We start from the raw sequence: 14,222 nt of genomic DNA, 5'->3' as shown, positions 1-14,222 counted from the left end.
GCACCCAAAGATTCGATCTGATTCCTCAGGTGACAATTTGATTCAGAATCCATTCTCGATTCAACACGATTCTTAATTCAAACCGATTCTTGCAATGTATTATTTGGTATAATAATTATAATGAAACCTTTTCAAAACAGGATAGAGGTTAAAAATGCTCCTTTTTATTTATTTAAAAAAATGTTTATAGATTAAAAAAAAAATAGAATCTGGAGGAATTAGAATTGCAATATTCAGATAAAAATAAAACATTTTGTGCACCCCACCAATAGGACACGCACACACAAACACTGAGCAGGACGACAGAAGAAAGTCAAGTAAGGTTGAATGATCCAGATGTCTATACTCTCGATACCTAGTGTAGTATCATCCATCCATCCATCCATTTCCTACCGCTTATTCCCTTTCGGGGTCGCGGGGGGCGCTGGCGCCTATCTCAGCTACAATCGGGCGGAAGGCGGGGTACACCCTGAACAAGTCGCCACCTCATCGCAGGGCCGACACAGATAGACAGACAACATTCACACTCACATTCACACACTAGGGCCAATTTAGTGTTGCCAATCAACCTATCCCCAGGTGCATGTCTTTGGAAGTGGGAGGAAGCCGGAGTACCCGGAGGGAACCCACGCATTCACGGGGAGAACATGCAAACTCCACACAGTGTAGTATCAGTACATAAATAATATTAAAGTTATTAGATCGATATTTTCCTTTTTCTTGTTGTTATTATTAAAAAAAAAATGAGGTTTTTGTTTACAAACTGAGGGGATAAGTGTCGACGTTAAGTACGAAAACTAAATGATTTGTATTGAAGCCAAAAGTAATTTTTGCTTTTCTCTAGTTAATTTTGTAGCGTGTGTAGCATTCGGCACCACATATTTAATACATAATCTTATTTACAACAATACTAGAACATTCTGAATTTATTAAGATACGCTTTATAAAAAAAAATGTTTGTCTTTACTTTAAAACAGTTTCTGTTCTATAATCGACTTTCAAAGTTTTAGATGTCAAGGCCAAAAATGTTGATTGGGACATTCCTAGTTATTACACTTTACTTGAAACAAGTATACAGCAGGTTTTAATTTTAAACTGGAAAATGTCCTTCTGCAAAAAAACTGGTCTAAGATCTTCTACAAATACTGTATGTTGATTTTTGAAAACATAGTGCAAATATCCTACTTAATTAAAGTCCCTTATCAAAGCATTACTATTTTTGTTTTTAAGAATATACTACAAAACCCTGTCCAAAGATATACATTCTCTATTTATCCTGCTTTTTCCCCCAATGCTTTCAGTTGATTAGATTGAGTGAAACATCTTCTCCACTCAGACCTTTTCACACAGCAATCTCATACAGATTGTCTCCTTAATTTGTGGTTAAGAGGTCAAGATCAAAGTCCTTCTCCCGTACCTGTTGGTGAAATTTCTCCATTTCATCTCCATCACGATCCTCTGAGAGTGTTGCATGCGCACAATCTTGGTTTAATCAACCTTTTATTTCCCCCTCCACTCCCCCCACAGCCCTACCTGTCGGTGATGCTGAACAAAGGCTCCCTGGAGGTTCTGGTGTTTACAGGCAGCCACAGTGTGCGTCGTGTCATTAGGCGGCCCGAGCAAGGCATCCTGAGTGACGGCAGAGAACACTCGCTGCGCATCGAGAGATTACCCGGAAGGTCAGTGAGTGAGGAGGTGAAGCGGGTCTTACTCAGGTTGTTCTGGGGAAAAAGCCTTTGGCGACACCCGGGCGGGTTTTGGATAAGTCAATTAATCGCACGATTAACGGAAATGAACTTGACAACTTTGCCAGATTGCCTCGATAATCGCCATGTGTATGCGTTGTTAGTGTTTGAATCGGTTTCAGCAGCTGCGGGGCGTTTGTGCAACATGCACATAAACGATTATAATAATAACCGCTGTAAAACTCCAGACGGTTAGTATTAAAGTATTAAATGAAAATGATCTAAAAACGATGATTAATAGCTACATGTTGATAGAGATAGGATCAACTCACTAGGCAAACACACTTCTACAATGCTAAATATATCCTGTGGTGTACAATACTAGGACCTAAATTATTCAATATCTATATAAATGACATTTGTAAAGTAACAAAAGATTTAAAGTTAGTATTATTTGCGGATGATACAACAGCGTTTTGTTCAGGAGAGAACACTCAGAAGATAATACAAATAATAACAGAAGAAATTAACAAATAAAAAAAATGGTTTGACAAGAACAGACCATCATTGAATCTCAGTAAAACTAAAATAATGCCATTTGGTAACAGTAGAAGATAAAGTCAAACACAAATACAAATAGACGGAATAGAAATTGAAAGAGTAAATGAAACCAAATTTCTAGGTATAATGATTGATGATAAATTGAACTGAAAATCTCATGTAAAAAATATACAACATAAATTAGCAAGAAACACGTCAATAATGAATAAAGCCAAGTATGTTCTAGACCAAAAATCACTTCATATTCTCTACTGCTCACTAGTGGTACCATATCTGAGTTACTGTGTAGAAATATGGGGAAATAATTACAAAAGTACACTTCATTCACTAACAGTGTTACAAAAAAGATAATGTTGGATATAGAGAACATACAAACCCTTTATTTATTGAATCAAAGATACTGAAATTCCACGACATAGTGGAATTGCATACAGCTAAAATTATACACAAAGCAAACTACAACCTGCTACCCAACAACATACAATTCTTCTCAACAAAAGAGGAGAAATATAATCTTAGAGAAAAATGTAACTTAAAACATTTGTACGCACGTACAACACTTAAAACCTTCAGTATATCAGTATGTGGAATTAAACAATGGAATGGATTAAGCAAAGCAATCAATCAATGTACTAATATGATCCACTTCAAGTCAAGAAACTCTTCAAACTTCAAGTGTTTACAAAGTACAAAAAAGAAGAATCATGATAAACATTCTAAATTTATTCACCCATTCATTCTTTCATTCTCAAAATAATCTTACTTATATCATCGTATGGAATGAAACTCCAACAATTATTTATTTTTGTATTTTTATTTAATTACGCATATTGTGAAGACATTGAGAACAGGAAGTGAACAAAAGTTTTAGCAACTGTTATGTAAAAGAAAAGGGGTAGGATTAAACAAACTCTGCTTCTTCCTACTCCTTTTCGAACATGTTGAAAAGAGAAACTGAAAATTGTGATGTATCATGTTGTATGCTTGCATGTTCCAAATAAATTCAAAATCAACTCAACTAAGGTAGCGTAAATGCCATCATGAAAACCAGAGACATTAACGTCTTTCCCCATTTAGAAACGCCATACCCAATCTAAATTTGTATGAATACTCGGTGTCAAAACATTTTTTTATTTTCGAATCAATCGCCATTATTTGTAACAATTCATAATGATTCAAAAATTTATTTATTTTGTTTTATTTTATTATTATTTTTTATTTGTCCTGTTCAGACACTCATGCAAATCATATGTACAGATTTACTTCAGATAAGAGAAATGTTGGATACTTCTCTTGTTGCCTTATTTGTTTTTGACTTTATTACATGTTTGGGTAGAATTTTATTAAATAAAACCAGTTTTTTTTTAAGTAATATAAAAATGTGTCGGAGCTGTTTGTCTACTTTATGGAGTAATGTCATTAGTCACAGAACTGGCACCCAATGTTATCAAAAAGTATAGATTTTGAATCGAGAATCATTTCTGAATCGAATTGTTACCCCCAAGAATCGAATCGTGTGGTGCCCAAAGATTCACAGCCCTAATAAAGACATGACAGTTGAAACTACTAAGATATAGTATTCATATTAAACATAAAGGCTGTGCTGTTTTTGCACAAAGTGATTGATAAACTCAGCAGCATCGCGTTTAAACAGACGGTGGTAATATGGCTAATATAAAAAAATATATATAAATATCAAGTCTCAAATGAAGCCAGAATAATATTTAGTGTTTCCTTTGCCAAAAAAGTATATTGTGTGAAATTATTTTAGTTATTAATAAAATACTATTTGTTTATTTGTGTATAAGTACTTTTTGATCACATTAACTTTATTTAGGCAGTTAATGAATAGTTTTGGTTGTGTATAATTAAGGGTCTTTCAACTCCTCCTAGACAAAGACAGAACCTATTTTCTTGCTGTTGGTTGTGATTTGGGCAGCACGGTAGACAAAGGGGTTAGTGCATGTGCCTCACAATACAAAGGTCCGGGGCGTTCTTTTTTTGTGGAGTTTGCATGTTCTCCCTGTGACCACGTGGGTTCCCTCCGGGTGCTCCAGGCTTCCTCCCACCTCCAAAAACATGCACCTGGGGATAAGTTGACTGGCAACAGTAAATTGGCCCTCAGTGTGAATGTTGTCTGTCTATCTGTGTTGGCCCTGTGATGAGTGAAGTGAATTATGTTTATATAGCGCTTTTCTCTAGTGACTCAAAGCGCTTTACATAGTGAAACCCAATATCTAAGTTACATTTAAACTAGTGTGGGTGGCACTGGGAGCAGGTGGGTAAAGTGCCTTGCCCAAGGACATAACGGCAGTGACTAGAATGGCAGAAGCGGGAATCGAACCAGCAACCCTCAAGTTGCTGGCACGGCCACTCTACCAACCGAGCTATGGCGACTTCTCCAGGGTGTACTCTGCCTTCTGCCCGAATGCAGCTGGGATAGGCTCCAGCACCCCCCGCGACCCCGAGAAGGACAAGCGGTAGAAAATGGATGGTTGTGATTGTTATTCAATTGCTCTCAGACAGAGTATATATTATTCTTATTTGTTTTGATTAACATGGATATTTAAATGTTTAAATTCCAGTTGTTAAAATATTACACATGAAAGAGTATACTTGCATTATTATTATGCACTGTATCATCACATCAGTGGTTATTACTGTTTATCGGCAATAGTTTGTAGGTCAATATATCGTCCAGCAAAAATTTGTAACGGCCAAGGCTTAACCACCACGAATTTCCTTTATTTAATGAACCTTTTGTTTTGTTGTGTTGTTTGGACACTGTAAATGGAAAGATAACTGCAGTTTGCAGTGGTGCACTAAAACTACAAAACACCATTTTCACCAATCTTTGTTGAAAAATCCATTACATTGTGGTGAGAATCTGGATAAAGAGCCTCAGACGAGAATATATGTTCACACCTTTTTCATACTCGATGAACCACCACTTTACTAATGCAATAGATGGACAAACACAAATAGTATAGTCATAGTAGTAGTTTATTTTAGACAATTTAAAAACAAAACATAATAAAAAGAAAAAAAATATATAGCAATACAGTTAAGTACAGATGTAGAAGCAAATACTTTACAATGAAAACACTTAAACAAATGAAAACGATACATATCTATTAGATTTTTTTATACCCAAAAAGAAGTGGGAAAAAAGCATTCAGCCCTTTGAGACACTTGTGATTTAGGGCTATATAAATAAACATTGATTGATTAATTGATTGAATGATTTACTCCATCTTTTTCATACATTTTTGACCCAACTATCTTGTCATTATTGTCGATACAGTATTTAATTTACTGGTCCTGTTTTGAGATATTGATCATCTTTATCCGACGTATAACACATTTTTTTTTAGCACAAACAGACGTGTGTTGGGGCTGGGCAATATGGCTGAAAACATTATCATGATATAATTGCGTTGTATAGGTCAATATCGATTACTATTGATTTTTCTATGACCTATTGAAAAATAGGGACCAGGATAAAAATATACTGAATGTAAACACATTCCTTTAAAAAGTAACCTTCCAATGATTATTAATCCCCTAAGCCAGTGGTTCTCAAATGGCGGTACGCGTACCCCTGGGGGTACTTGAAGGTATGCCAAGGGGGTACGTGAGATTTTCTAAAAATATTCTAAAAATAGCAACAATTCAAAAATCCTTTATAAAGATATTTATTGAATAATACTTCAACAAAATATGAATGTAAGTTCATAAACTTCGAAAAGAAATGCAACAATGCAATATTCAGTGTTGACAGCTAGATTTTTTTGTGGAAATGTTCCATAAATATTGATGTTAAAGATTTATTTTGTTGTGGAGAAATGTTTAGAATTAAGTTCCTTGAATCCAGATGGATCTCTATTACAATCCCCAAAGAGGGCACTTTAAGTTGATGATTACTTTTATGTATACAAATCTTTATTTATAATTGAATCACTTGTTTATTTTTCAACAAGTTTTTTGTTATTTTTATATCTTTTTTTCCAAATAGTTAAAAAAGAGACCACTACAAATGAGCAATATTTTGCACTGTTATACAATTTAATAAATCAGAAACTGATGACATAGTGCTGTATTTTACTTCTTTATCTCTTTTTTTCCCAACCAAAAATGCTTTGCTCTCATTAGGGGGTACTTGAATTAAAAAAATAATCACAGGGGGTACATCACTGAAAAAATGTTGAGAACCACTGCCCTAAGCTATCGAGGCAGAAAGAAAAACACATGTCAACACAAGCATGGGAAGCAGTCAATGTAAACAACATTCTAAAATCACATTGAACTTAATAATTACCCTGTTAAAATGAAGGTGCGAAAATATGGAAAATGTAAGAGAACTATATTCTGGACTATAAAACTTGGCGGTATACAAGCTGCACCCACTGAATTTTAGAAGAATTTTTTTTTTTTCCATAAATTAGCCGCACCGTTTTATTAGCCGCAGGGTCCAAAGCGCAGGAAAAAGTTGTGGTTTTCTCTGCATGGTTAGTGCCTGAAGTTATGGCATGTTTTAAATGGTGAGCGCAGGTAACGTGGTTTGGTAACATTAGCCTTGGTGCAGACGAGCACCTTCCATAATTTATTAATTATCCATCCATTCGTTTTCTACCGCTTGTACCATTTGGGGTCGCAGGGGTGCTGGAGCCTTATAATTAATCGGTTTGTTTTTTTTAAATAAAAAAGCTGTTGAGGTGACTTCCTCTTTTATCCACAATTTCTTTACTTTCTACAGCACTCATTTTTACTTTCTCTTCACAAGAATCAACCGGGAGACAACAAGATGGCGCAACCACACCATACATATAGAAGCACAGGAGTGGTAAATAATGCAATAAATAAATAATGGTTTAGCGCCACACATAGAAACTCAAAAGCGTCTTCATGTTGTACGTGTATTCCGTATTTTGAGATTGAATTTAACCTCTTAAATTATAACCCTCTTCTTGCTAAGTGAAAACTATTTGAATGTTACGGCAGTGAGTAGTTTTTTTGCTTTGTATGTAATTTGTGCTGTTTGTAGTTCCACTCTATCTTTAAATTGTAGTTTAGTTTTTCAATGACAACATAGGTGACTGTTTGTGGTCATATGTAATGGTGACCTTTTAACTTTTGTTTAGTTGCATATTGAACACACACTGCATAGGTAGGCTACACATTAGACACACATACACCTTGTCAATAAATGGTCAAGACCGAGATAAAATCAAACATAATCCCGTGCACAGTGCAGGTAAGATATTTAACCACATTTTTAGGGGTATCTCGATCTGATATTGCAAAAAAAAACAAGTATTGGCTTTCGTCTAAATTGACCGATATAAAGTCCTAGACAAACCGTCAGTTGTGAAAAGCTGAAAAGCCATTTAACATCGAAATGTGCTCATAAACACACAAGGTTGCTCCTTTATTTTATTTTAGTCAAGTCATTTACAAAAAATAAACACGGAGGAGCTAGCAGATACACAACAGCTAAGCACACAATAGCAAACAAGGTAAACATGTGTAATAAGTGTCCTAAACTGAAAAATATTGCAATCTGATATAAACCTGTGTCAAATAATTATAGTTGCATATTACTTACACGTACAAAGTCTCCAAGGCAGAAGCGCACTGGAGAGAATCCGGTAACAAACGTGTCCGCATCATTCAATTTACTGCGTAATGTGCTTGACCTAATTAATTATTGTGGCCACTGGGTTTCTCCCCCCAAAAAATACCACTCCACTTTAATTTAAAGCCGGCCTAAGTCCATTCCACCAAATAAGTTAGTGTTTTTCATACCTATCTGTTTGTGTGATTTGATTCTAACGGTCTACACGACAAAATAATGAAAGTATGTATTATTTGTGGGCGGCACGGTGGAAGAGGGGTTAGTGCGTCTGCCTCACAATACGAAGGTCCTGAGTAGTCCTGGGTTCAATCCCAGGCTCGGGATCAAATACATGCACCTGGGGAAAGGTTGATTGGCAACACTAAAAAAAATAGTCCCTAGTGTGTGAATGTGAGTGTGAATGTTGTCTGTCTATCTGTGTTGGCCCTGCGATGAGGTGGCGACTTGTCCAGGGTGTACTCCGCCTTCTGCCTGATTGTAGCTGAGATAGGCTCCAGTGCCCCCCGCCACCCAAAAGGGAATAAGCGGTAGAAAATGGATGGATGGATGTATTATTTGTGAATATATTTATCAGATCAGTATCTGTATCGGGAGTAAAAAAAACTTGTTACGGGACACCTTTACCAATTTGTAAATCAGGTTGTTTTAACAAAGTTTGTTAATGAAATGTTCTTTTAAACCACCATTTAAGAGACATGTTTTCGTTAATTATTCGTTGTTGTTTTTTGGTTTTGTTTTTTTTAATCCAACGCAAATTTTCCAATTGTGAAAAATCCCCATACTTTTGCAACCCTAGTGGAGACTGACGTGAATGTTCCCCTTTACCTGACTTTCTTTTCACTTTAATTATTTGTTTTTGTCACCTGGATCAGATCTTTCGCAGTTCAGGTGGATGAGGAGGCGAAGAGGGAGGCGGCGCTTCCCAGCGACCAGCCAATCAGCTTGCATCGTCTGTTCTTGGGTGGCATTCCAGCTGAGGTGGAGCAGACGTCCAACAGGGTCAATGTCCCGTTCCAGGGATGCATATGGAACCTGATGGTCAACACTGTGTAAGTTGTGGCATTTTTTTACTAGCATAAATGTGTGCGACTTCAAAAAGGACAAAAATCTGACTTTTACTACTATTTCGGAAATTCACATCTGTGCAAAAAGCACATTGTCAGCTCTTTATTTTCATTCTGATGTTCATTAATGTTTATTGAGGCCCAGTTGATGGCATCGCTTTGCTTCATGATTGATCCTAAGAATTTCGCCTCGGCCTTTGCCGCGTCCAACTCCCGCGGGGCGGCCTTCGTCACGATGACGCCGATAAAGCCACCGTCTCTTTGCGCCCGTGCTGCAGTAATATAATGGAGCTGTCGGACAGCATAAACATATTCATGACTTTCATTGTGCCTGATTGTCCATCTCTCACCTCACTTCACCCCTATTAACCCGACGCCTGGCATCGTGACGTCTTCGCTGTTCCTCCACCCGTCCTCAGGAGTATTTGTCCATGTATTTTATGTATTGCAATCAAGCACCCATGTAGATGTAATGGGTGTTATCCTTTGCGGAATAATATATGTATTCATTTTGCAGATATATTCGACATGAATGGGAACTGCTTTTTTTTATGGTGCATAAATAGTGTTGTGAGCACGTGCCAAAGCTGCAAATACTTGCAGGAAGATGATCATGTTTGTTTACAGCAGGGGTGTCTAAACGTTTTCCACTGAAAAATCATTTTGATACTTTTCATTTTCAAAACCCATAATATACGGATTTTATTTACAGAAGAAAAAACATCCTTTACCTCAGCTTTATTTTCTTACTGTCAAACATTTCAATTGTTTGCAATTGCATTACACCAGTTTGCTCTTTAAATCCACTTTTTATATATATATTTTTTTAAATAGTATCTTTAGTACGGGCTTCACGGTGGCAGAGGGGTTAGTGCGTCTGCCTCACAATACGAAGGTCCTGCAGTCCTGGGTTCAATTCCAGGCTGAGGATCTTTCTGTGTGGAGTTTGCTTGTTCTCCCCATGAATGCGTGGGTTCCCTCCGGGTACTCCGGCTTCCTCCCACTTCCAAAGACATGCACCTGGGGATAGGTTGATTGGCAACACTAAATTGGCCCTAGTGTGTGAATGTGAGTGTGAATGTTATCTATCTGTGTTGTTCATCCTGCGATGAGGCGGCGACTTGTCCAGGGTGTACCCCGCCTTCCGCCCGATTGTAACTGAGATAGGCGCCAGCGCCCCCCGCGACCCTGAAAGGGAATAAGCGGTAGAAAATGGATGGATCTTTAGTATATGCTACGGGTTGTTAAAAAAAGTAGCTGAACTTTGGAAACCCATAACTGTATATCCATCCATCCATTTTCTACCGCTTAATCCCTTTCGGGGTCGCGGGGGCCGCTGGCGCCTATCTCAGCTACAATCGGGCGGAAGGCAGGGTACACCCTGGACAAGTCGCCACCTCATCGCAGGGCCAACACAGATAGACAGACAACATTCACACTCACATTCACACACTAGGGCCCATTTAGTGTTGCCAATCAACCTATCCCCAGGTGCATGTCTTTGGAAGTGGGAGGAAGCCGGAGTACCCGGAGGGAACCCACGCATTCACGGGGAGAACATGCAAACTCCACACAGAAAGATCCCAAGCCTGGATTTGAACCCAGGACTGCAGGACCTTCGTATTGTGAGGCAGACGCACTAACCCCTCTGCCACCGTGAAACCCATAACTGTATATATATATATATATATGTATATATATATATATATATCTTTTTTTTTTTTATTGTATTTTTTTGTATTTTTTTGTATTTTATACACTGGTACTGTATATATAACTAATTGTCCACTTTTGTGTATGTTGTTACCTATCTATTCATCAGCACGTTTGTCTAAATTTTCAACAATATTTCATGGATTTCTCTTTGGTCCATAAGGTTGACGAAAAATATATATTTTTCTGTAATCATCCCAATTTAATAAGTCTTATTTACAGTTTTCATAAAAAAAAACATTATTAACACTAAAGGGCAGTGGTGTCCAAACGTTTTGACTTGGCATTGGGCTATGGGCCTAAAGTAACTAGACATATACAATCATTTGTAAAACAGTATTTGTGTCCATTTGACTGTTTGAAAAATTTTGCATGACACAATTTGTCCAGTCCCATGTTGATAGTATTAAAAACTTTAACGTGATCCATCGAAGGCACACTTATTACAGATACAAATCTACTGTATGTGTAATTTGATTTCAATTGATTACAACATAAATATGAACAAATTGCTATTAAGTACTTAATAGATTTAATATATAATATATTAGCATAGCAACGTTGGATTACATTGAGACTTTTTAGAGTATTATGAATATTAAAATTGTGTGTAATTTATAAATTGTGTAATGATAAGTGTGACCAGTAGATGGCAGTCATACACAAGAGATACTCGTGGACTGCAGAATGACGCCTGTTCAATAAATGACACAAGCAAGTACCCGTAAGCACGCAAGACCAAAACTTTGATGTTTCAATGAGATTATAGAACATTACACACTCCACGCAAAAATCTGGTAAAATGTTTTAGTACAATTTGGTAAGCTACGAAGCCACACCGCTTGATGGAATGCGCAACGTTATGGCTACTGCAGTCACACTTCAACATACGGGTATTATTATGGTGTGTGTGTATAAGGACCCCAAAATGGCGCGTATTATCTGGCGTTTTGGTCTGCAATATTGTACAAAACTAACTTTTCTTACCTATTGGTTCCTCCTGATGTGTATTTAGGATCCGCATAAGTCCCCAAAAATGTGTACTCGTGCGCCATTGTAGTCAGACGATGTAGTCGATAAACTCCTTCTTTTTCGCTATTTTCCTGTTGTGGGGCATTCATCCTCTGCTGTTGCCCATCCATCCATCATCTTCCGCTTATCCGAGGTCGGGTCGCGGGGGCAGCAGCCTAAGCAGGGAAGCCCAGACTTCCCTATCTCCAGCCACTTCGTCTAGCTCTTCCCGGGGGATCCCGAGGCGTTCCCAGGCCAGCCGGGAGACATAGTCTTCCCAACGTGTCCTGGGTCTTCCCCGTGGCCTCCAACCAGCTGGACGTGCCCTAAACACCTCTCTAGGGAGGCGTTCGGGTGGCATCCTGACCAGATGCCCGAACCACCTCATCTGGCTCCTCTCGATGTGGAGGAGCAGCGGCTTTACTTTGAGCTCCTCCCGGATGGCAGAGCTTCTCACCCTATCTCTAAGGGAGAGCCCCGCCACCCGGCGGAGGAAACTCATTTCGGCCGCTTGTACCCGTGATCTTATCCTTTCGGTCATGACCCAAAGCTCATGACCATAGGTGAGGATGGGAACGTAGATCGACCGGTAAATTGAGAGCTTTGCCTTCCGGCTCAGCTCCTTCTTCACCACAACGGATCGGTACAACGTCCGCATTACTGAAGACGCCGCACCGATCCGCCTGTCGATCTCACGATCCACTCTTCCCCCACTCGTGAACAAGACTCCTAGGTACTTGAACTCCTCCACTTGGGGCAGGGTCTCCTCCCCAACCTGGAGATGGCACTCCACCCTTTTCCGGGCGAGAACCATGGACTTGGACTTGGAGGTGCTGATTCTCATTCCGGTTGCTTCACACTCGGCTGCGAACCGATCCAGTGAGAGTTGAAGATCCCGGTCAGATGAAGCCATCAGGACCACATCATCTGCAAAAAGCAGAGACCTAATCCCGTGGCCACCAAACCGGAACCCCTCAACGCCTTGACTGCGCCTAGAAATTCTGTCCATAAAAGTTATGAACAGAATCGGTGACAAAGGACAGCTTTGGCGGAGTCCAACCGTCACTGGAAACGTGTCCGACTTACTGCCAGCAATGCGGACCAAGCTCTGGCACTGATCATACAGGGAGCGGACTGCCACAATAAGACAGTCCGGTACCCCATACTCTCTGAGCACTCCCCACAGGACTTCCCTTCTGCTGTTGCCGTTTCTAATAAAAAAGAAGCATACAGTTCTAACTTATATTCGTCGGTAGACTAACTGTGGAAGTGCTAAAAACTACCGGGACAACAAAGAAGACACCGTAAAAGTGGAGGCACTTAGTGTGTGGTACATTGTGTTTGTCTCAAACTATAAGTCTTCTTTATAATATCTCACTAAAATGTGTCTGTTTATATATTTCAAATTATACTAAAACCTCACTGCTTATCTCGCTCAGCCTCTCAGACTTCTCCCGGGCCCTGTCTTTCGACAATGCTGAAATCGGCCAATGTCCCAACTTGGCCCCGTCCCTTCTTCAGCCTTATCCGCCAGACGAGGCTGAGACGTCGGAGAAGGAAGGCGAGTCGTCCAAACAGGAACGCCCTGCAACGACTGCTGGGCCCGCTCCGTCACCTCCTGGACTTCCTGCCGTGAGTAGATCCTCATTCATGTTCAGTGAAAGAACGAAATATGTTTTTGCTCCTGGGATCCCCGCTATCTCTCGTCCTGGCTGGTCCACCATTGTGTCACTTACCTGGTTAAAAAAAAAAAATCCCACGCCACAAACGTGACCATATGTGCTTCTCGCCCTCACACGCCCAGTTTCAGCGAGATGTAATGCCGCCTCGGCCTTGCCGTGTTAGCTTAGCGCTCCATCACGCCGCGCTCGTGCAGCCCATTAACTGTTCTTTATTGTCCCTTTAGCCTTGAGTCACTAAACTCCATCTCTGGCAACCTGCCGTGCGGGTGTGAAGTCATGGTGATGTGCAAGCTAACTGTGCATGCCAGCGCTATGCTTTATGGGCCTGCAGAAGCCAAACCAGACTCCACAAGAAGGAAATGTAGACACCAAGCTTGCAGATTAAGAGACAGTTGTGTTGCCTTGTAAACACTGGACGGTTTTAGTACTGAAAACTAAAACACATATTTCTATTTAATATTAAATACAGTATTTCCTTGAATTGCCGCCGGGGCGCTAATTAATTTAAAACCTCTTCTCACTCCTGCGCTTACCAAAGGCATGCGCTAAAAGTAAGCATGCGCTAATTATTTTAAAACCTCATCTCACTCCGGCACTTACCAAGTCTAATAGGTACAACTTAGTACTGAATCAAATTTTTTACTTGGCACGATCTTGCAAGCATGCTGCTAGTTAACATCTCATGTTAACTTTTAACATTTTAGCTAATTTTAAAGGTATACAAATAAAAGTAGTGGATTTATTTTTTGTTGTGATTTTGCCAGCATGATATGGTTACCATTCTAGCTACCGTATTTCCTTGAATTGCCCCCGGGGCGCTAATTAATTTAAAACCTCTTCTCACTCCTGCACTTACCAAAGGCATGCAGTA

The 14,222-nt window shown here is 39.3% G+C and overlaps 1 protein-coding gene across 6 annotated transcripts in view; it reads left to right on the top strand.

Annotated features, from left to right (window-relative positions):
• Positions 1–14,222, top strand: part of lama2 (laminin, alpha 2) — a 522,186-nt gene that overhangs the window by 475,783 nt on the left and 32,181 nt on the right. For all 6 annotated transcript variants that reach the window (XM_061886159.1, XM_061886158.1, XM_061886155.1 and 3 more), the window contains 3 exons: positions 1,528–1,679; positions 8,754–8,930; positions 13,109–13,301. In XM_061886159.1, the coding sequence (XP_061742143.1) occupies positions 1,528–1,679; positions 8,754–8,930; positions 13,109–13,301 (522 nt within the window). The remainder of the gene's footprint in view (positions 1–1,527; positions 1,680–8,753; positions 8,931–13,108; positions 13,302–14,222) is intronic.

The sequence above is a fragment of the Nerophis ophidion genome, linkage group LG24 (genome assembly GCF_033978795.1).
Source record: "Nerophis ophidion isolate RoL-2023_Sa linkage group LG24, RoL_Noph_v1.0, whole genome shotgun sequence".
Classification (NCBI taxonomy): Eukaryota; Metazoa; Chordata; class Actinopteri; order Syngnathiformes; family Syngnathidae; genus Nerophis; species Nerophis ophidion.
This window is presented reverse-complemented; position numbering and strand designations above follow the sequence as displayed.